The sequence below is a fragment of the Natator depressus genome, chromosome 3 (genome assembly GCF_965152275.1).
Source record: "Natator depressus isolate rNatDep1 chromosome 3, rNatDep2.hap1, whole genome shotgun sequence".
Taxonomy (NCBI): Eukaryota; Metazoa; Chordata; order Testudines; family Cheloniidae; genus Natator; species Natator depressus.
The window spans coordinates 195,763,456-195,786,334 of NC_134236.1; the positions used below are offsets into that span (position 1 = coordinate 195,763,456).

Sequence of the window (22,879 nt, forward strand, 5' to 3'; positions counted from 1 at the left end):
GTAGATTTTAAGTGATTATGAGGGATTGCAAACAGAACAAAGCAGATTACCAAGCAAATAAAACAAAACACGCATACTAATTTTAAGATCTTAAAGAAACTGGTTACAAAATATAATTTCTCACCCTAAATGTTGACTTAGGGAAGATGCAGAGTTTCTGTAGCTTACAGTTCCAGTTATTTCTCTTTACAGACTAGACTCCTCTGTCTCAATCTGGACTTGGCCCTTGTCTTTGTCTCTTCAAGTGTTTTTAGTAGTCTTTCTTCATGAGTGGGAAGGCAGTGGAGAAGAGTCCAGATCAACCCCCTCCCCAGACTTAAAAGGGATTTGCCTAAGGCAGGAAACCTTTGTTTGATCCTCATCCACCTACAGAGGAAAAGTACCAGCAGTGTCCAAGTTGGTATTTTGCATCAGGTGACATAATCAGCTGACCTTCCTCTCAGGAAGGAGTGAGATTCGTATCTTCATAGTCTTATTGTTTCTTCCTAATGGCCCATCTAGGCTGTGATGGCCGGCTATCTGGTGGGTGTCTCCCAAGTACATACGCAGTTGTAATTGTTACATAGTCAATATTCCTAACTTTGGATACAAAAATGATACATGCATACAAATTGGATAATCACATTCAGTAAATCATAATGTTTCCAATGATACCTTACATGAGCCATCTTGCATAAAATATATCTTAGTTATGCCATATGCATATCATAACCATATTTCCATAAAGAATATGGGGTTTAAGTCACAGTTTTCTGACAGCAAGATCAAGATTTAATCAATGGAATACCAAAGAAACCAACTGTAAATCTAAGGGTTACATCTACACAGCAGCTGGGAGCATGCTTCCCAGCGTAGGTAGATAGTGTAGCTGGGGGAAGCATGGGTGGCAGTTTGGGCTAGCAATCTGAGTACACACCCAGGGGGTCTGGATGAGTTTTTACTCAGGTGGCTAGCCTGAGCAGTTGCCAGTGCTACCCATGGCTCCACTGCTATTTTTAGCATGCTAGCTCAAACATAGCTAGTATGTGTCTGTCAACCTGAGCTGGAAAGCATTCTCTGCAATGCAGCCATTCTCTTAGGGGTGTTCTAACCAATTGAGGGATGTGGTTCAAATAAAGATTGAAAGTTAGCTAGCAGAATCCTTCATGATAATGTAAGATGGAAAATCCTAAATTCTGCAAGGAAAAAATTATCTGAATGATACAATTAAATATCTTAAAGAATTGCAGAATTATTTACTCATCTCTGATCTGAGATACTGCTAATCAGGTGGCATGAGGCTGCTGTCTGTCCCATCCCCTTGAAGTGGGACTTCCTGTGGTCTGTGCCCTAGTGGGTTGTGGGTAGGGGAGCACAAACTGGCTGCTGCTGCATAACAATGTGGAGTATTTGCTACTCAGCACCTCTACAGGCCTGGGTTTGAGACCTACTAGGCCTTATAGTAAACAGCATAAATGCAGAAAAGTAAATTAGTTGTTTAAAACTATTTTGTCTTTAATCATCTAAGGTGTTAAGGGTTTTTCCCCAATAAACTATTTTTATTTTGACAATCCCCCTTGCATATCCATTTTAAACAAGACCCTTTCTCATCCCAGTACCTGTTTACAGCATACATGACTTTGTCACATATGTATTATGTATGTAAACATTGCGTGAAATCCTCACCCTATAGAAGTCAATGGCAAAACTCTCATTGAGTTAATTAGGGTCAGGATTTTACTGATTATCACAACATTGTGTATTCATGTTTTTCAAAAAACATGAATAATGTGATGAACTGCTTTATTTGTAGTTTATACTTGTTCTCATACGTCATTATTTTTGATAATTATATGAACAATATATATAATATATAAAACAGAGTAAAATATTATTTTAAATTAAGAGAAATCTAAATCCACATGCTGCAAACTGAGAACTGTCTATAACATTCTGTCACATTATCCAGAATCCAACTTTGTTTTTAAAAAATAGTTTCTAGCCCTTTTAAGTTGTCAGAATAGCCTTTGCTATGTAAATGCATGATTATATTATTACATCTGCAGTCACACACAATGAAATTTGCAAACCCACAGCAGTGTGAATTTCCCTGATTTCTCTTGTTAATGATTCACATTACTGTTATATGTGAGGGAGGGAGTTAAGTGACAAACTTTTACATGTATTAAAGAGATACTCCTGTAAATCCTCCAAATGGGAGAAGAAGCTTTAAACCAAACTGATAGCACTTTTAAATAAACCAGTAAAAGAAAAAGTGTCCACTTTCATGTCCCATTTCTGCAAAGGGAGCCACAAGAACAAACCTTCAATTCCACAAACAAAACTCCTGATCCTTTGTGGGATCTGGGCATTTGTTTTGATCTAGTAATAATAATAATTTCATAATTAATCATTATTAATAATGTGTTTGTGTTATGGTAGCACCTGGAAGGACTCCACTAGACACTGTACAAAGACACAATCTTTTAAAACTTTTTGCATTATTGAAAGACTGCCTGCAGAAGGGGCCAAAATCCTATTTCTGTGTTTGCAATATATTTGCAAGCCTTGACAACGCAGCGTTAGGTGGCATTTTCCCATTGCCTTCAGCGTGAGCAGGACGGGGCTCCTCTTCATGTTCTTACTTCCTGGCATTATACCAGAATTTACAGTACTTTTATTATGCCACTGTGCATCACCAAAGCCCATTAGTAAGACTCCCACTGCTTTCGCTGGGTATGGACCAGAACCTAACCAACCTGCTTCTCATCACATTCCAAAATTAAAAAAATATTGGCAGCTCCTCTTGGGTCCAGTCATCATCTGGGATTTTTTTTTTTTTTTTTTAGCTGCCTGGGATGATTGTTCCACTGCAGAGCTCATCAGATCTTTAATTACGGGTGGGCCAGGTCACTCCATCATCTGGGATTAGATGCTGTGTGGGATTGATTACACAAACCCTACAGCTCTTGAGCTCATCCTTCCTGTGAGGAAAAAGAAGCAAACAACAGCTAAACCCACCATGGGGTTTAGCCCCATGGGGGCAGGAGTGTGAAACCCCCAGGGGACAGGCTTGGCCAGTGACTGCACCTGCCCACCCGTCTCTGTGTTTGGGTGGGGATCCCTCCCTGTGACTATGCTCCCCGCCAGGGCTCGAAGGGCTCACCACTGTGTGAGCGGGCTCCCGTTTGAGGGGCACTCCCAGGCTCGCGCCCCGCCCCTGCCTGTGCTGGGAGCTCCGCAGTGGGCGGGGCTCCGGCCGGCAGCTAGGCGAGGGGGAGGAGTAACGCGTCCCGCGGCGGTTTGTCCCTGCGCTGGCGCCGTACCAGTGGTGCTCACCGCCGCTGCCCCGTGGCTGCCGTGACAACAAGGGGAGCCGGCTCGGCCGGCGCAGTGATTCGGGCGACTGCGTGGGGCGGCCCGCCGTGACGGTAGCATGCAGTAGCGCCGGAGGCGGGGATGTGGCCTGTCCCCTAGCCGGCAGCCGGGAGGGCCAGCCCTGGGCCGGGGCAGGGATGCGCCATGGCTTCGGTGAAGGTGGCTGTCCGAGTCCGGCCCCTGAACCGCAGGTGAGTCCCGGGCGGAGCAGCCTCCTGCGGCTCATTTCCCGCTGTAAGGGCTGCGGGGACTGTCCGACCCCCTACCCTGGGGGCCGCGGTCCTTCCATTTTCTGGGGGCCGACGGCGGACGGGTCCTTATTTGCCCTGGGTCAGGGCCGTCACTGTCCTTATCCCCCCCGTTACCCCTTTCTCTGGTGGCTGCTATCCCCTTACCTGCGGGCCCCCCCCACCCCCCCTTGGCTGCTGGTCAGGGCTGGGACTAGTCAGTGGGACAGACCCACCTGTCCGGGATGGTCTAGAATGATCATACTTAGTCCTGCCATGAGTGCAGGGGACTGGACTAGATGACCTCTCGTGGTCCCTTCCAGTCCCATGATTCTGTGATTGTCCTCTCTTTATACCCACCTTCCATGGTGGCTGCTGAGTCAGGGCTGGGACAGCGTGAACGAGATTTTCAAACCATGAGGAAGTTTCAAAAAAACAAAAATCTTTCTGAAGCAGAGCAGCAATTCTCCATTCCCACAGTGTGAGACCACTGAAAGTTGCTTTAAAATGCTCTGTAAAATTCTCTTCCCCCTTCAGTTCCCAGGATAAGTCAGATTGGGTGTCAGGGCTAAATCCCACCGAAACATGAGTTACAATTGTTAGAACTATGTTGTTGTTCCCGATCTTCCAGGTTCTGTATCTGGAAGTTTTAAAAGTTTGTGGGGAAATAAACGTCTGAGCTGCCAGGACACACAATGCCTGTAAGGGCTGTGTTGGCAATAACAATTATAGATATGGTAAGAAAATCATGTCTGTGAATTTTAAATGTCTCTGATATGCAGCCAAATAATGCACTGCAAGAGCTACTTCAAAATTGATTGCCAAAATGAGGTCCCCTTCTTTCTTCTCTGGTGGACTGAGAAATACTTTTGCGTTGTGCGTAAAAGAGGGATTGTTTTGTCAGGATCCTTTACTGAAAACTTTGTCTTCCAAGTCATTAGTAATGATATGTTAGTTTGATACTTTTATAATTTAAGAAAATTTGCAGCATTGTGAGAGATGAGAGATTGTTGAGCACACTTCCTTTCATCTGAATGTTAAAAGAAAGTAGAATACCACACATTATTTGTTGGGCCCGTGTGGGTGTTGCAAGCTGCTTTGCCTATTTTAATAAGAGGTATTTTTGCGTAGTACAAATATAACTACTCTTGGTCTGCAGTAGGGGAAGACATATAAAATGTTAGTTCAATTGCTGTTGAGAGGGCTTTTTTTTTTCCATTTAAAAATGGAAAAAAAGTAGACAAGTATCTGGAAAGTAATATTTTGGACACTTTCAAAAAGTGACCTCAATCAGAAGTCTTTATAGGTAATGACTGCTAGTTGACTGCTGAAAAAGACATTGAAAGGACACTGCCTGGACCATTTGCCATGTTGATTGTTACAAAATGTACACATCTTGAGGTAAATCCAGAAAATAAAAGCAGTTTCCCCTAGTTAACTAAACTTTCAATGTACAGAATAAATATAGTAATTTTTTTTAAATGAACTAACCCAAATACTGCTTTAAAGAGAGAGACAAACACCCTCCCCTCCCCGCATATATTTATTTCAGTTGGCTCTCTTGGCAATCTTTTCATTTATTTGAATGATCTGAAGTGATGTAAATTTTTTTTTTTACAAGAAAAAGATATGCTTTAAATTTATAAATTGTCAAACCAGGTGTCTGTTAACTTCCAGATTTTACCTACTTTAGATGTCTCCTTATCAATTTGCAAAATCCATAGAAGATCTGTAAAAATTTATAAGGGCCTTGAGACCATGGGTTGAAAGGTAGGATAAAAGTGCAAAGTATTATATATTTGTATTGTGGTAGCACCTAGGAGTCCTAATCGTGGACCGGGATCTCATTGTGTTATGCACCTTACAAATACATCATGGGAAGACAGGTTTCAGAGTAGCAGCCGTGTCAGTCTGTATCTGCAAAAAGAAAAGGAGGACTTGTGGCGCCTTAGAGACGAACAAATTTATTTGAGCATAAGCTTTCATGAGCTACAGCTCACTTCATTGGATGCATTCAGTGGAAAATATAGTGGGGAGATTTATATACACAGAGAACGTGAAACAATGGGCGTTACCATACACACTGTAACGAGAGTGATCAGGTAAGGTGAGCTATTATCAGCAGGAGAGCTTACAATCCAAGTACAAAACACAACAAGTGGATGCAACAGATAGACTGGGAGCACATGGAAACAATGGAGCAGTGCTGGTGTGTTGGGCAGCAGATGCTGGGATGTGTTAAGGTTCAGAGAGCAAGCAGGAAGGAGGACCAGCGAAACAGTTTACAAAGACAAGGTTAAGGATTCTTGTGTACACTGCAGTAAAGTGTTACAACTTGTTTACAGGAAGACAGCTGTGTGCCAGCCTAGGTTGCTAACCAGGGCAACATGACCAGCTGCTCTGGTTTCTGAGAATACTAACCATTAACTGGTTACAAATTAAGGCATTGATCATGTTGCCTGCCTGGTTGAAGCAGTCTGTCTGCTTCAACCAGGAAATTGCAGAATTGGGCCTTGAAGTTATGGTGTAGGCAAGTCCTCACTGTCAGCAAAAATACCGCCTCAAACTGTGTTCTTATCACATTTGTCAGGTTTAGCCTGATTAGTATTTAGATGGGAGACTTCCTTGGAAAACCCAGGGTTCAGCAGAAAGTTGGTAGTTTATTAAAATGGCACTATTCTCTTTTGGTCAGCGTGGTTTTATGGGCTGCTGTGCTGCAGGAGGTGCTATCCTTGAGATGAAGCGTAAACCCAAGATCCTGAGACATTAATAAGAGTAACGATGTTGGCCCTGGTGCATAAACCACATTCCAAATGGGATAATTACATTTTGTCCATATACATTTCCGTGGTATTTTTTTTTGGATATGATATCCTTTATGTCCTTTCCTAAGCTGTTGCTATGCTCTTCACATCTGCTATGCTGCTCAAGTACATAGTCATAGATTGGTGAGGGGACTTGTTTCTTTAATTAAAAGAAACTTGTCAATGAAGCCTTACTGTATCCCTGGTTTTTTTTTAAACTCTAAGAACAGTATACAAAAAAAAAGACTTTCATTAACTTGTAATTTCTTGTAGATGAAGCTTAGTACATCTATGGTTTGTTTTAAATTTAATTATATTATGCAGCTTATTTTATTATTAACTATCCAGGTCATTTGTAATTAGAGCTGGCCGGGCAGTGTGTGGTTATTTAAAAATGTCTGTTAGTAAGACTTCTTCAGCAAAGCTTCAAGTGCTTTGGTTTTTGCACTAAATGCAGTTGCAAAATATGAAAATAGAGGTGAATATTGAATTATTAAAAATAAAACTAAATTGGAAGTTACTAATATTTTGTAAAATTTGTTTCAATTCTTCCTTGGATATTTGTTTTCTACATGTAGTAAAGAAACTGAAGGGAAAGATAGAAATGCATGGAGGGTATGCTGCTCTGGCACATGAAGTATTCATAGTTATTGTAATTAATCAGTTTTACTTTCATAAGATAAACAGCTTTAAAATGTTATAGTGTTGAAGGTTTCTCTCTAAAAGAAGCTCTTAAGTGACTCTAGGATTTGGTTGGCTTAACGTATGCTGTGTCAGTGTTAATACTTGAAATTTGTAGGCCATATTTGTAGGTTGTCCATTACAGAGATATGCAAATTAGTGCAACAGCACCATTAACTATATAATATGTTGTATATATGCATTTTGGAATGAGTCAAGCAGTAGGAAGGAACGTATTACTCTATTAAATATAATTTGCCATTCCATCATATAGGTGACTAACTTTAATGCACTTCCCTCCTTTCTGTGGTTTTAGGTCAGTGGCTGTCTTTGATCTGTCCTGAAAAGGAACACGTTCATTTGGGAGCCACTATAGTCTGCCTCCTTCCTTCCCCCTGTGCCTCTCTAAAAATAATTCACATCCAAAAGTATATCATATGTAAGAAGGGTTTCTGACAAAACTATGATTCAGCATCTCTCCTGCTGAATAATATAATAGTAGTAGTGTGGTATGTAGAGAAGGTTTAGATCTCTTTGAAACCAAACTGCAGGTGTGAGCTCATGTGGTTACAAAACAGTTGAGTCACTTTAAGTCTCCATGGAAACCTTCATTTTTCTCTCTTGAGTATGTGTATGTAATTTTGTGGAAGTGGAGAGGACACGTGTAGTTACTATTGTATTGTGACAGCAACCTTTAGGTCTTTGCTAAAAATAAATAAAATTCTGGCAATATAAAATAGGTTAGAAATCAATCTTTTGAGCCACAAAAGGAAAAAGTAGTTTGTTGCTTCTGAGACTAAAAATATAGTCGGAGTTCATAAGTGACTGAAGTTATCCCATTGGTTTATGGAATGGTCTTAGTTGTCACTTACCTGTATAAAGTTACCTATGAGGTTCAGTTTCAGAAATAGTTGTTAAAACTTCAGCCTGTGAGGAGTTGATACTGAGGAACGTAGGGTATTTTTAACAAGTGACTGTCATTCCTTGGAGAGGTGCCCTGTTTGCAGTGTGCTATGCGTTAGAAGTTCTCTCAACTCTCCCTTTTATTTTTGTTGCCTGAGAAAATATCAGAGAGCTCCTTATGGTTCTCTGTTCATTGCTGGATAGCATGTTGAGAAAGTTGGACACTATTATGTGGTTTTCTGTTGACTTCGAATCAATTTCATTAAATAGGAATGTATTTTTCCTCTGTTTGGATGCTTTTACCCATTGCTGGTCAAACTTACGAAGTTACCTGACAATCTTGCATTAATATCCGTAGTGAATCTTTTATTTCTTTAATTTTCCCTTCCCCTCTGTTTTCTCCCCTGCTCCATTATATCTAGACTTGCAATTAATAGTGAACTTGCATGTTTAAATCTTTCTGGAAAAATATATCCAAGACCAAATAATGTCAGTACTTCAAATTTTTTTTTTTACTAAATTTGTGCTACAATAAATGGAATGTTTTTTAACACCAACTTCTGACTTTTAACTGTTTTTTATGGCCTCACCGCACAAACATCTTTGTTTATACTCAACACACCAAAAATTGTACACTGCTTCTGAATGAACCTGGTATTGGAGAGGCCTGAAACACAGATTTAAATGATCCTCACTGCTACACTTTGACGACAGTGGTACTGAAAATGTCAAGATTGGTGTACTCACTGGTGATCTGTTCTTCCATTTCAATGGACATCTTCATTCAATGACTCATCTGATGTTGAGGAATTTGAAGAAACTGCCTATTCTGTTTTTAAGATGAGCACACATCTTTTCTGTCATTACTTAATTCTTGACAACGTTTACTTTTTATTCATTTTTCCAAAGTCAATTTTTATGCCCTTGATCTGCGTGTGCTCTTGATATCAGCTGGAGTTGTGCAGATAGATGGAAAGCATTATATGACTCTTGGGATCCAACTAAAGTAATAATAAGGAATGGAAAATCTGAAATAAAAATTCTATTGGTTTGTAAACAACACTTAAAATAGTCATGTTGAGCTCTTTTAACTTTTTAAAAAAAAAGAGTTAATAGAAGTAAACAACAGAAACTGTATTGTAGCATGTATGTGTATTACACAAGGAGAAAATATATTGAAGTAGGAAAAAATGAGATCTTAGGATGTAATATAATAAAAGCAATGGGTGTTAAAGAAATCCACGTTGCGGAAAGCACAGTTTAACTGTTCTGGGTTCTGATACAGTTTTTGGTGCTCTGTTTGGGGCCAAATCATGTTTTAAGTGGACTAATTTATTTTTTTAACATAATTTAGCCCAAACCACATTGGTCAGATGGACAGTTACAGCTCAGTGCAGCCACAATTGTATGTTAAGCCATGCATAAACATACATCATATGTTTCTTTAAACTTGGTGGCTTGCCCATGTAGAAAGTAAATGTCAGTCCATTATACCTTTATAGCAGCAGTTCTCAAACTGTGGTCAGGGCTGGCATTAGACTTGCTGGGGATTTGGCCCCCCACCTTGGGTGGTGGGGCTCGTGCAGGCTCAGGCTTCGATCCCCCCCTCCTGGGGTCATGTAGTAATTTTTGTGGTCAGAAGGGGGCCACGGTGCAATGAAGTTTGAGAACTACTGCTTTATAGCATAGACAGCTGCATCTTAGTTTCTGATCTAGCATGGTATGCGAACAATCACACTTATTTTTAGAAAAAAACTTCAAATATATTTACATTAAGACTATTATGAAAAAGTCAGCACCACAAACTACATGGAAAAATATTGTTTTCTCATATTAGAAGAATTAGAAGTCATAGTTAAGGCAATCACTCCACTTGAAGGCACAATGAACGGGTTCCTCCCTGTCATCGTCCTCCTCCTAAGATGTGCTAAGTTTATGTCTAAGTACTCTATAAAACTGTATGAATGATGATCACTTATTACCTACTCTATGTTCAGAATAATACCCAGTGCTTACATTTCAGTCACTTTGTTTATTGCCCCACCTTTTGGTACTTTGGATCAGCACTTGCTCAGATAATCTACTAGGATTTCTCCTTATATTTGAGCAAAACCTAGTTCCACACTTGATGCATTTAGAGCACATATCTTTTAAAAACAAACTTGATTTTGTAATCTGTGATAACTGAATACTTGTGTTTACATCTCGAGTCTCATTTCGCTGCTCCAATGAGAAGAATCACTAGACAGCCTAAATTGTATGACTTGTACTGTATATGATATTAGTTAGTTATCAATCAGTGTGTTGAACTTGAAACTTTTGGACACTAGAATTCTTCAGCAATCCCAGCAAAATCCTCAGGAAGCAAAACAAGGCTGAAACTCTCCAGGAAAATGACACATTTTCAAGTGATTTCAGAATTCTATGTGTTACTCAGAGGCCCTAGAACTTAACCTTTCTCTTAGCTCTAGATAACCTTTTGTTGCCAGTGTAATCTGTGTTGTTGCATTTGTGAATTATATAGCCACATACTCTTATTTTCTCACAAAGTACATATTAGTTTAGTCATATAAAGTTGTCATGCAAAACTTCTTAGCCTAGCCATAGAACTTGCTATTGCTAGGCTTAGCTTTGTGATGATGGTGTGGGCGTGGGAGAGAATTACTTGGGCAAGCAGAATTTTCGGAGGCTGCTCCCACCTTCTCATAAATCATTCACAATTGGTCAGATCCTCAGCTTGTGTAAATTGTCATAGCTCAGCTGAAGTCAATGGACATATAACAACTTGAGTCAGGTGAAGATCTGGCCCCTGAAGTTCCCTTGTGCATATATTTGTTCACTGATAAATTTATTTATGGAACTCTGTCAACTTGTTACAGTTGCTTTGGATATTTTGGAATCGGTTACTCTGCTCTCTTATTAGCTTCTAGCCAAAACAAATGGAAGTGTCATTCTTAGGAGTGACAGTAGATTGTGACTAATCATTTGCTGTGATGTAAACCTATAAGTTCATGATACAAAACTCAAGGGTGTTGAGAAACAGTTTATTTCTTTACAGCTTTTTAAAATGAAAAGATGATTGAGTACATCATACTAGTAATAAACTGAACATGCTCTTACTTAGAACTTAAGATGCCAGTTCCTACATCAGCTAAATCTAGTCCATAGAGCATCTCAACTTCACAAGTATAGAAAATAGAACTTATTTAAAGAACTGATCTTTAAGAGGTAGGAAAACCACTTTGGTTTAGCAGTTTTCTCAACCTTACAAATACAATACATAGGCTTTAAATAGAATTTTAAAATTTTCCCCATGCCATTATGATTTTAGAGAGGGTCAGATTTTGGGACTTTAACTTTTGAAGTATTCTTTTAAATAACAAGTATTTGGACAAATATGTGTGGGCTTTATGGTGTCATATATATTTTTTCTTTTCAAAAGACAGAATTTGTAAGGAACAACTGTTGGTCCTAAATGGAGATACCTCAACTATCTTCCTGAATTCTGAATTGATTTTTTTTTTATTAGTAGATAACACATTGTTTGAATAGCCATTAAATGTTTTACTATGGCAACCTGTTACTCAATAGCAATGCTACTTCTCTTTTACCCTGATTTTTCCTGTTTTCGTCATGGAATAGGCTGTAAGGCTGAGAACTACCCATGTTCTATTTTAAGAATTGGCAACAGCTAACTTTGTAAATAAGTAACATGGGTGAGAACTCTTTCTTCTTTCTATACAATAAATTTCTGCTTCTCATCTGTTGACTTTTGAATATAAAAATATTAAAATAATTTCACTGAGCACCTCTTGGGGTAAAGTAGGACATGTCTTCAGTGTTCTGTTACAAGCAAAAATGACTCTTTACACTCTTAATTTTAATAACTGGTATTTATGGAACGTTGTGCATGGAACTTCGCAAACACAAGAAATTGTCCCTGGTTCAAAGAGTTTAAATCACATTCAGGTGGGCATATCCCATGCCAAGGATACAGTTTTATGTGCAAAATTTGTAAGGAATGATGACAACATGAAGGAGATTGTTGGAAGATTACATCAAGTGAAAGGATTAAAGAGGAAGTGGACTTGGCTGATTAAATTGGAAGCTGTGCTAAAGGTAAGGGACAGAATGAAAAACAGGGTAGGCTGAAAACTGGAGAAACAGCAGGTCAAAATGTCCCAGGTATTGGGACATTTTCTTGTAGTTTCCCTTTCAGGATCATAAAACAGGCTAACTGAGAGGTGATATAGACTTGTGGGACCTGCTGAGGGAGAGGCAGCCAAGCATTTTGCTGGTGCCTCTTATGGGAGATGTCCAGTACAGATATTTGCTATGGGTTGTCAGATAAAATGGATTGGAAAAGGATTTGAAGGAAAACCTCCCTTAAGGGAGCTGAGTTGGGGGGCAGGGAGTTTGGGGTTCCTGAATCCTGTACAGCAGGTCACCAATTACCCTCCTTTTATAGCCCTCTTTCACCTGATATAAGGGGAGGATGGTGAAATACCAGCAGTAGTGTTGTTGGGACTTGGTTGGGGTTATGTGGAAACGATTAAGGAAAGGATGATTGACCTGCACTGTTGAACTTTTTGCTGGATACTCCCAGATATTTTAGGTGAATACAGTTGCAGCTTTATTAAACCACATCCATTGCCTCTTGTCTTTCTTCTGACATGGTCAATGAAAAACAATGTTAGGCTGAGAACTGGAGAAACATTCCTGAGAGGCTCTAACCTGCTAAAAGAGGATGTGTTGCAACAAGTTGTCAGATAGTGGGAATGCTCATTGGACTTCATGAGAAAGAGATGCCGGTGTCAACAATTGCACAGCAGGATGGAGCTGGCGGGGGGGAGGGGGGCACTGGCTGATGATTACCATCCTCTGGAATGGTGCATGCATTTCCCCAGTCTCTCTCATCTGACGAGCACTAAAGCTAGTAGTCTTTCATCAAACACCCCAAACTCTTTTTCTCCTCTCCCTTGGTGCTTGCTGAAGTTTTGCTATTTAGAATGTGGGATCGTGAATTTGCTATGATTTGGTCTCAGAAAAGGGCAATGCACTTTTGGCTTCCACACATGGAAGCATCGCATTAAGCTTTAAGGTTCCTTTCTATGTGGCTCCTGTGTGAGTATACCATGAATGTTGTGTTGAGTTCTGGGCACCTCATTACCTGAAAAATTTTGACCAATTGGAGGGCATAGAAGAGCAACAAAAGTGACTAAAGAGATTGATTTGAGAGAAAAGAGTGAACTAAATGTGTAGCTTTTATAAAGGCGTGTTACGACTGCCGGCAAAGATTAGAAGACTTAAGTCAACAACTATTTGAAGGGTATAATTACCAAAGAGGAAGAGCTACTAATTATTTAGTTATAGCTCCTTATCTTAGGAGCAATGGGATGAAATTAAAGGAAATTTAAACTGCATATAAATAAATGTTAATATGGAGATTTCTTTAGACTGTGGAATAGTCTCCCAAGGTAAGTGTTGAAAGCTTAGTCAGTTGGAGAATCTACAGCTCTTTGATAAAATATTTGAAAACATTATGGGGAATAATCTTGCATGAGCAGGGAGGTGGACTGGAACTAGATGACCTTATAGGTAGCTTCCTATTTCTGACTTCCATATGATTCTGTGTCCTCTTGTAACGTGATGTATGTACAGGTCTATGCATACCCTGCAGGACACCCCAGTACATTTCTTGCCATTTGTGTGTGTGCAAAGGGTAAGGGAGAGTCCCACAGCTAGGACTTGATCCAACTTTCATTTAAGTTAATGGCAAAACTCCTATTGATTTGAATAGAACATGATGGATTTAATTGAATGATTAGACTGGCAGTTAAGCTTGCATCCAATATGTAAGTACAGGATGGCTCTGTTTACACATGCTTGTTTTCCTGAGCTTTTCAATTTTTTTTAATGCTAATGCCTCATATTTTTCAAGCATTATAATGGATTATCTCAATTACTGCCCTGTTTTCACCATTCTCCTACGTAGCATTAAAGAACAAAATACTTTCAGTGCCATTGTGACTGGAGCATAATGGCAATATGGGAATGTGTGGTGCAAACTTAGTTACGTTTCTGTTTTTAGAATTCTTAATTTATGCAGGCTAAACTGTTTAAAACATTTTGCATACTGAATATTCAAACTATGTATTTTATAGTGGCTTATATTAAAAACATAAGCATTTATTTTAGTGATTTTTTTTTTATCAAACACACTTTTGAGGCGCCTGCGGGTCTTACATAAATAAAATTGTGAATTACAAAATAAACTGAAACCTCCACCCCTCGCTGCGAACTCCCTGCAGCCATCCCAGGAAAAGATAGCGAATCATAAGGTTGTAGCTTCCATGATGAACTAGAGAGTAAGAGAGAGAATCTGTCACAACTGAGATTTGATTTGAAATGAACACTGATTTTGCGACTTAGACCATAATGTTTAAAATAAATAGTTAAAAAGTTGTTACAGTTGTGACAGTTAATACAACTACACTCCTTGAACTGGTATCTCTGAAGTCTGAGTATTTGAAATGAATGAGTTATAGGTAGGGCCAGCTGTCTGAGTGAGTTCTCGTGTTTATAGTGTTCAGATACAAAATACAGAGGTACCATAGCTATTGAGAGTATATTCTTAAATTGAGAGATGCTCCAGAAATAGTGAAACTCTGAAAGACTGAGCAAAAGAGGGCAATGCTAGTTGGCTAAAGTTATCATTCAATGTATGTATCCTAGTAATACCCAGAGGTTTTGATCAACAGCTTTATGAAGACATGGTCTTTGTCCCCAAAGAGTTTATAATCTAAAATCACAAGTGACATAGGAAGGGTGCAGTAGGAGGGGACGCATTAATAATTTTTATATAGACATATTTACATTTTCAAATGTTTAAATTATTTTTACTTATTAAAAATGTATAAGTGCCTAATAACCCCATCTGCTCTTCAAGCCAGACTTGTACGTATCACAGCTGAGGAGAGGTGGGAAGAAATATGTGGCCTTGTAGGTCATTTCAGGGAGAGTGGTCAGTCTTGAAGACACTGGTCAAGTTTTAGTTGTTTGTTTAAATTATCTTCTAACTTAATATAAAACCCAGTAACAAGTCAGAGTAAACTACAGAGGTAGGAGACCAACATGAGTTTAATCAACGTGGGAGCAACCCAGTTTTCTGCACTGAGGGTCTCATATACAATTACTAGTACTTAACTTGTGTCCAAGTGGTGTATAGCGCAGATTATGGCTTCAGAGCCCAGGTGCAGAATCTTGAGGCCAGAGTTGCTGAACAGAGACCTAGTTATTTTTTGAGGTGGCATATAAGGACAGCGTAGAACAAATCCATCTCAGAACTGGCTTCTCTGATCTCCAGTTGAGAGAGCTTTTCTTATCTTGGGGGAAAAAAAACAAGCATATGAAGGAAGAGTATCTCTTCATTTCAGAGGTGAAGTAGAATGCCTGACAATGGAAGAGGATTCTAACATAATAGGAATTACTGAAACATGATGAAAATTAATGAGATAATGTAATATTGGGCTAGAAACTATGCAGGAAGGACCGACTAGGTCAGAAGTGGGCAAACTACGGCCCGCGGGCCACATCCAATCCGCGGGACCCTCCTGCCCGGCCCCTGAGCTCCTGACCAGGGAGGCTCGCCCCTGGCCCCTCCCATGCTGTTCCCCCTTGCTCCGCTGGCGCAGTGGTCTGGGCGGTGGGGCTGCAAGCTCCTGGGGCAGCGCAGCTGCGGAGCCCGGCCTGACCCGGTGCTTTGTGCTGCACGGTGCATGGCTGGCTCCAGCCGGGCAGCGCGGTTGCCTGTCCTGGTGCAGCCGCGCCACCAGCCACCAGTGCTCCAGGCAGCGTGGTAAGGGAGAGGGGAAGGGGGGTTGGATAGAGGGCAGGGGAGTTCGGGGGGTGGTCAGGCTGTAGGGGTGTGGATAGGGGTCGGGGCGGTCAGAGGGTGGGGAACAGGCGGGTTGAATGGGGGCAAGGGTTCCGGGGGCGGTCAGGGGACAGGGAGAAGGGGTGGTTGGATGGGGCAGGGGTCCCAGGGGGGCAGTCAGGAAGGGGGGGGTTGGATGGGGCGGTTGGGGGGGGCAGTTGGGGTGGGGGGTCTTGGAGAAGGGATGTCTGGATGGGGCAGGGTCCCGGTGGGGGGGGGGCAGTCAGGAAGGAGAGGGGTTGGATGGGGTGGTGGAGGACAGTTAGGGGTGCGGGGGTGGTCAGGGGACAGAAAGCGGGGAGGTGAGAATGGATGGGGCAGGAGTCCTGGGGGGGTGAGAAGCAGGGGGGGCTGGATGGGGGCGGGGGCTGGGCCACGCCTGGCTGTTTGGGGAGGCATAGCCTCCCCTAACCAGCCCTCCATACAATTTCTGAAACCCGATGTGGCCCTCAGGCCAAAAAGTTTGCCCGCCCTTGGACTAGGTCATAGAGATAGGGATCATGGAATCTTTTAGTTTTACAAATAAAATGTTAATGACTTGTGAATCTGTTCGGATATGGATAGAAATCATAAGTCATAAAAATACAAATATAGGCTGAGGTATACTACTAGTCTCCTGATTAGGAGAAGAATATTGAATACATAATGTTGAAGGACTTCAAAGAGACAGTTCAGTCTAATAATACAGTCCTAATGAGTGACTTCAGCTACTTGCATGCAAACTGGTCAGATGTCACAATTGGATACCTTTAATTGTCTTGTTCTTGTAACACCTAGAGCAGGTCTGCAATTAAAATGCTGCATCAGCGCAGCTGCACTGATTCACTTGTGCTGCTGTATCACATAAGTGAACACACTCCTATGCTGACAGAAGAGCTCCTCCTGTTGGCGTAGTTAATCCGTCTCTGCTGGAGGCGGTAGCTATGTTGATGGGAGAAGCGCTCTACCGTTGACATAGCGCTGTCTACACTGGGGGTTAGGTTGGTATAACTACATTGCTCATGGGTGTGGATTTTTCACACGGCTGATTGATGTAGTTATACCAATATAAGTCTGTAGTGTAGGCCTGGCCCTAGTTCTAAGTGCCAGAGGAAAAGCTGTTCTTGATGAAGTCCAAAGTGATGCGGAGAAGTGGTTCAAGAGGTAACTGTAGCTGAGCCACTAATATCTATATTAAGTTCAACCTTGGAGGAGTGCTGAATAAAAATCTAGCAGTGTGATATTAAATTTTACAAAGGAGAATTTAAAAAATGGTGAAGAAGCTAGTTAAAACGTCATTAAGTTTGAAGGTACGGAAACTGAACTCTTTAGACTCAACATGGAGGATACTTAAGCAACCATAACAGTCTCACATATAGGGGGTTTGTCTATTTTTCTTCCCCTTGCCTTTTTTGTGGATGTTTTCTTCTACTCTCACCTCCCAAAAAAGACATCATCAACAAAAAAAGCAAGAAGGTAAGGGGAAGAAAAACAGACAACCCCCCTATATATTGATGACAATGTTAAATGGCAGGATTCAAGAGCTTTTTTTGAGCCCAACATATCCTTCAGAAATGGAAATCCAACCCTTGTGAAGCCAGGAGGTAGGAGCCTAACCGGTCCCTGGAAAATACAAGAAGAAAATTAGGAGAGATAAGAGGGGATTTGAGGAGCAAATAGACAACACGCAACAATAAATTATTTAAGTTTACTGTTAGGAAGAAGCCACCCACAAGAAAATTGTGTGTCTGGTGACCTACCAAAGAGTAAAGATTGCTGCTGAGGAACATAAGGACGTTTCAAGGAAGCTAAATTATTTTTTTTTGAGCCAAGCTTCACCAAAAGAATGTTGGGGAGATCATCTTTATTTCCTGAAAAAGAGTAGAACTATCAAAAGAGGATGTCCTGGAACAAAATGATAAATTAAGAGCAATAAGTCATTGGGACTGGATAGTATTTATGCATGAGTTCTGGAAGAACGGAAAAATGAAGTTGCTAAACTGCAAACAAAAATATGAAATCTCATTAAAATCGGTTCATTCTGCAAAATCTTGGCTGTTTATCCCATATTGCTTCAACAAGGTCTGGAGGAAATGCACATAAGCTGACACAGCAGCATGTAAAGCAATGCTTTCTAGGATATCTGACACCACAGAGAGCTGTAAGAAAGGAGAACTGGGTAAACCATTTACACAGGCATGATTTGAGATTCCATCTTTGGAGAGTAAAAATAATAACTGAGGAACATCAAGACAAACGTGTCTCATCCCAGGGAGTTTACTTCTTGAAGGCTGACATAGTTACTAACCAAACATAGTCCATGGCATATGTGGATACAACTCATTTTTAGAGCCAGCTGTCGTTAATTGTTCACAGATTTGATTAAAATTTGGTATAGACAGGGCCTTAATAATCTCCCCATTTTATTTGGCTGGGTTTGTTTATACTTACCCCAATCTCATGAAATCTGTCTGTGCTGGTGACATCAAGGGTTGGTCAGACAGGGCTAATAAATGTAATTAATATTTAAATAATTGGGGACTCTTTCATTTTTATAGTGCTTCTCCAGCTTCAAGTAATTAAGTCTGTTAGACTTCCACTCTATGCAAGCCAGACAAGCAGTTGTCCTGTTAGAAGTACACATTTTTAAAATCAGGTGCATAATTTAATATAGTGACAGTTTTTCACTCATTAATAGTTCATAATGACTTGTGAAACGTCTAGGCATCATTTGACATGTGATAGCACAAGGACACTGCACACTAATTTTCTAGAAAAGGCTTAATGTAGATTCAGAGTGCTCCCTTTCAGTATTGTTGACCAGGCTTCATCACTGAATTTGATCCACTGGTTAGATTATTAGCTTCTTTGGCCTGGGCTGGGTACTGATTAGAAGTGCGGCATCTGAAACAAGTGCTTTGTCAGTAAAATGAATAGAGTCCTCCTTCATTAACTTTTTGAGAACTTTTATATGTGAACTGAAACTCTTCTGACAGTAAAAACAATTTCAGTAAAATGTTGTGAATTTCATTAGAAGATTAAAAGAATCCTTCTCCTAACTTCCTTTAGGAGAAGTGTTTGATACTCATCAAGAGCTTGGTCCTGCACCATTCAAGGCTATAGCAGTTTTTCCATTAATTTGAATGAGAGCAGGGTTAAATTCCCAAATAACAAATCTTTACTGATTTTGTGATGCCAACAAGGAGTGATTACATAGCTGGTAGCCGCTTTCCTGTGGTCTGCTATGTCTTGTGATGTGCTGTATTTCTAACCCACTGTGCCGTAAAAACATCCTTTTTAGTGTCCTACTGAGAACTGGAGATATACAGGGCAAACAGCTCTTACAGAGTGGCACCTTGGGGTAAAGGTATGTATTACTGGCTGGGGAATCTGTGATCACTAGATGTTCTCTAAGCAAGGCAACTCTTGACATTTTTTGGCATTCAAGGTAACTTTCTTAGATGATTTTAAGAGTTAATAACTTCAGCACTAGTTGCAGATCAGTTTTGGGATTCTTTGTCTAATATCCCAAAGTTCACAGATTAAAAATAGCCTTTATGAAAGTATTTGTAAGTATGGGTGTGGCAGCACACTTATACAAGAAAACAGCATTTCTGTGTTGATGTGTTATACCATGTTAGAGGAATCAAAACTCTATTGTATTGTCTGACACTTACAGGATGTGGTGTAGGCGTGGGTTAAAATTTTCGCAAGTGCGTAAGTCACTTTAGAAAATGAGCCTTTGAGCCAAAGTCACTTACGCACTTTTGAAATATTCTACCTGTTATAAGCTATGTAAAGAAATTTGGTCTCGTCTGGCAATAAAACCTAGTGGTATGGTTACAGAATTACTTCAATTACACCTCCCAGTTTCAGGTTGTCATAACTTCCTGAAATGTTTCTGGGCTGAAACATTCTCTTTAGTGTGAACCCAAATGTGAATTTTCTGTTGAAAACTTGAGGAAATCTTTTTGGCCATCACAGCTGGATGTTGTTGGGGAAAAAAAAATTCTAATTACACCTTTAATGTCATGGCAGCAGCAAAAAAATTAAGCCTGAAATGTACTTAATAGCCTTCACTGGGCATTAAATCCTGGTAGTAGTCCTTAATGAAGAGTTGTGCCTATGTGTAGTTTGGGCACGGCACAGCACTCCTTTTAAATTATAGCATAGTTTTGTTCAGTTTTTTGCTTCAGTAAGCAATGGGTTGCCTCTTACCTCTCCCCCATTCCATCTTGTATCAATACTGCGCCCAATCCAATATTAGAAGCATTAGTACATAGCACAAATGGTTTGTTGCAATCAGTGCTGACTAAAACAGGCTCTTTAGACAAAGCATCTTTTATATTCTGGAAGACTTTCTCACAGGCCTTTGTCCATAGCAACCTGTCTAGTTTCCCTTTTTTTTGTAAGGTCTGTTATGGGGGCCACAGTGTCACTAAACCCCTTTACAGACCCATGATAATCGTTGGCCAGACCAATAAATAATTGGACGTGCTTCTTTGTTCTAGGGGCAGGTCAACTCCTAATGACCTCTACTTTTAAGGGGTCAGAGTAGCGGATCAACCCACTGCCCATCGTGTGCCCTAGGTAAGATACCTCTGCAGCCCCTGTTTTGCATTTGGAGACCTCGACAGTGAGGTTAGCTTCTCTCACTATTAACCTTTGTAATATACCATGTGGGAGTTGCAGTGTTCTTGCAGGGAGCTACTGAAAATAGCCAAGTCATCTATATAGGCTCTGGCAAATGTTTGTAACCCCTACAGCACCTCATTGATAAACCCCATAAAGATTGTGCCTGAATTTTTTTAATCCAAAAGGCATAACTTTACATTCATAAAATTCAGATTCTACTATATACACAGATTTTTCCTGAGCATCAGCATCTAAGGCAATTTGCCAGTACCCACGAGTCAAATCCAGTATGCTTATAAATTGTGCACCCTCCAATCAGTCCTGAAAGTTCTCTCTTTGGAGTGTGGGGTAAGGATCAGACTGGGTGATTACATTTAGTTTCCTATAATCCACACACAATCTCATGCTTTCGTCCGTCTTAGAAACCATCACAATAGACGTCCAAGGGCTTTTTGACTTAGTGATTACCATTTCCAGGATGCTTTCAACCTCTTCTTGAATCTGCTTCTGCATTTCCCCTTTAGCCCAGGATGCTCTGCTAGTAGCTGGGTGGAGCACCGTGGTTTGAATGGAGCATACAATCTTGTTTGTTAAACCTGGCTGGTTGGAAAATACCTGTTTGTGGTGCTTTAAAAGGGCCAGCATTCCCGGCTTTCGGATTGGAATTAAACTCTCCCCAAACTCAATGCTTTCCAGTGGAGTTTCTTCTTTACAGTTGAGTCTCATCTTACGCGGGGGTTAGGTTCTAAAGTCAGCATGTAAGGTGAAAATAGCGTATAGTCAAAATGACCCTTGAAAATCCCTTAAATCATCCATAAAGTACAGTATATTGTACATGGTTTTGTGTATACAACCCTATACAGTAGTATGTATAATGTATGCAGTAATGTACAGTATATAATAAAGAGTACATATGCAAAATATAATTTTACAGTACTGTATTTTTAATTACATAAAAGAGAGAGAGATTGGCGCTGTACACACTGCGATGATTAGTCTTTCTCTTCCCCTGACAACACTATTGGGGGGTCGTCAGGGCTTGATGTCTATCCAAGAGACAGAGGTGACGGAGAGCTTGGGTGATGGAGAGTGAGTCGTAGACGAAGTGGTTGGCCCTGGTTCAGCTCGAGAAGTTGATTGCGTAGGCTCATCTGCTGCTGGTTGTTTTTCCTTGAAAAACATGGTGATCGGCAACTGTTGCTGTTGTCTCTTGAGCTGCTCACACTTTTCTGGATACGGTCTCAAATTGTCCGTAATACTACGTGTGATTTTGAGGCTTCGTTCCATAGAGGGATCTTATTCAGAAATTAAATCATTCAAGTGTTTCGCTGTTTGGAACACTTCAGCAAATTTATGAAGATTCCAACTTGCTGGCTCTTCCTGTTCGTTGTCATCATTTTCGTCTTCTGTAGACAATTTTATCAGTTCCTCTAACTCTTCATTAGTCAATGCTTCTCTATGGCTCTCAATTAATTCTTCAATTTCTTCCTCAACAATGTCGACGAAGCCGTCACTACCCACTTGTCTGGCCACCTGAACAATGCGTTTCCCTTCTTTGTCAGTGATCGGGAAACCCTTAAAATCATTCACACATTCTTTCCATAGGTTTTGCCAACATGCATTGACTGTTTCAGGCTTGATTGCATCCATTGCCTGTTTAATATAAGTGATGCAATCGGCAATGTTGAAGCACTTCCAACACTCCATCACATTAAGATTGGGATCAGCGTCCATAGCGCTACGTATCCGTAAGACGTAAGCCTTGTGTACGTGGCCTTGAAACAGCGAATCATGCCTTGGTCGAGAGGTTGGAGGATTGAGGTGGTATTGGGGGGGAGAAGGATGACTTCAACGTCATTATGCACAAACCGGAGTGCCGCAGGTTGGCCAGGAGCATTGTCTACGATCAGCAACACTTTAAAGCCAAGTCCTTTCTCTCCAAGGTACCTTTTGACCTCCGGAATGAAACACTTGTGGAACCAATCCAGAAATAATGCTGCCGTCACCCAAGCCTTTTTATTTGATTTCCAGAACACAGGCAGGAGACTTTTGTTCTTGCCTTTTAGTGCACAGGGATTTGCAGCCCTGTAGAGCAAGCCCGGCTTTATTAAATGCCCAGCCGCATTGCCACAAAACAACACAGTCACACGGTCTTTAGCTGCTTTGAAGCCAGGGGCTTGTCTTTCTGATTTTGAAATGTAAGTGCGTTTGGGCATTTTTTTCCAGAAGAGCCCAGTCTCGTCAGCATTAAAAACTTGTTCCGGAAGATAGCCCTTTTCTTCTTCTTCTTTTTTTTTTTTTTTAATTGTTCAGGGTAGGCTTTTGCTGCCTCTTCATTGGCAGATGCAGCTTCACCA

At 40.6% G+C, this 22,879-nt stretch overlaps 1 protein-coding gene across 5 annotated transcripts in view; it reads left to right on the forward strand.

Moving 5' to 3' along the window:
- Nucleotides 1–3,287: 3,287 nt before the first annotated feature.
- KIF16B (kinesin family member 16B) overlaps nt 3,288–22,879 on the forward strand; it is a 274,972-nt gene continuing 255,380 nt past the window's right edge. For 2 of the 5 annotated variants that reach the window (XM_074949613.1, XM_074949614.1), the window contains exon 1: nt 3,288–3,548. In XM_074949613.1, coding sequence (XP_074805714.1) covers nt 3,502–3,548 — 47 coding nt within the window. In that variant the 5' untranslated portion in view covers nt 3,288–3,501. The remainder of the gene's footprint in view (nt 3,549–22,879) is intronic. The other 3 variants (XM_074949617.1, XM_074949616.1, XM_074949615.1) reach the window with 2 other exon arrangements.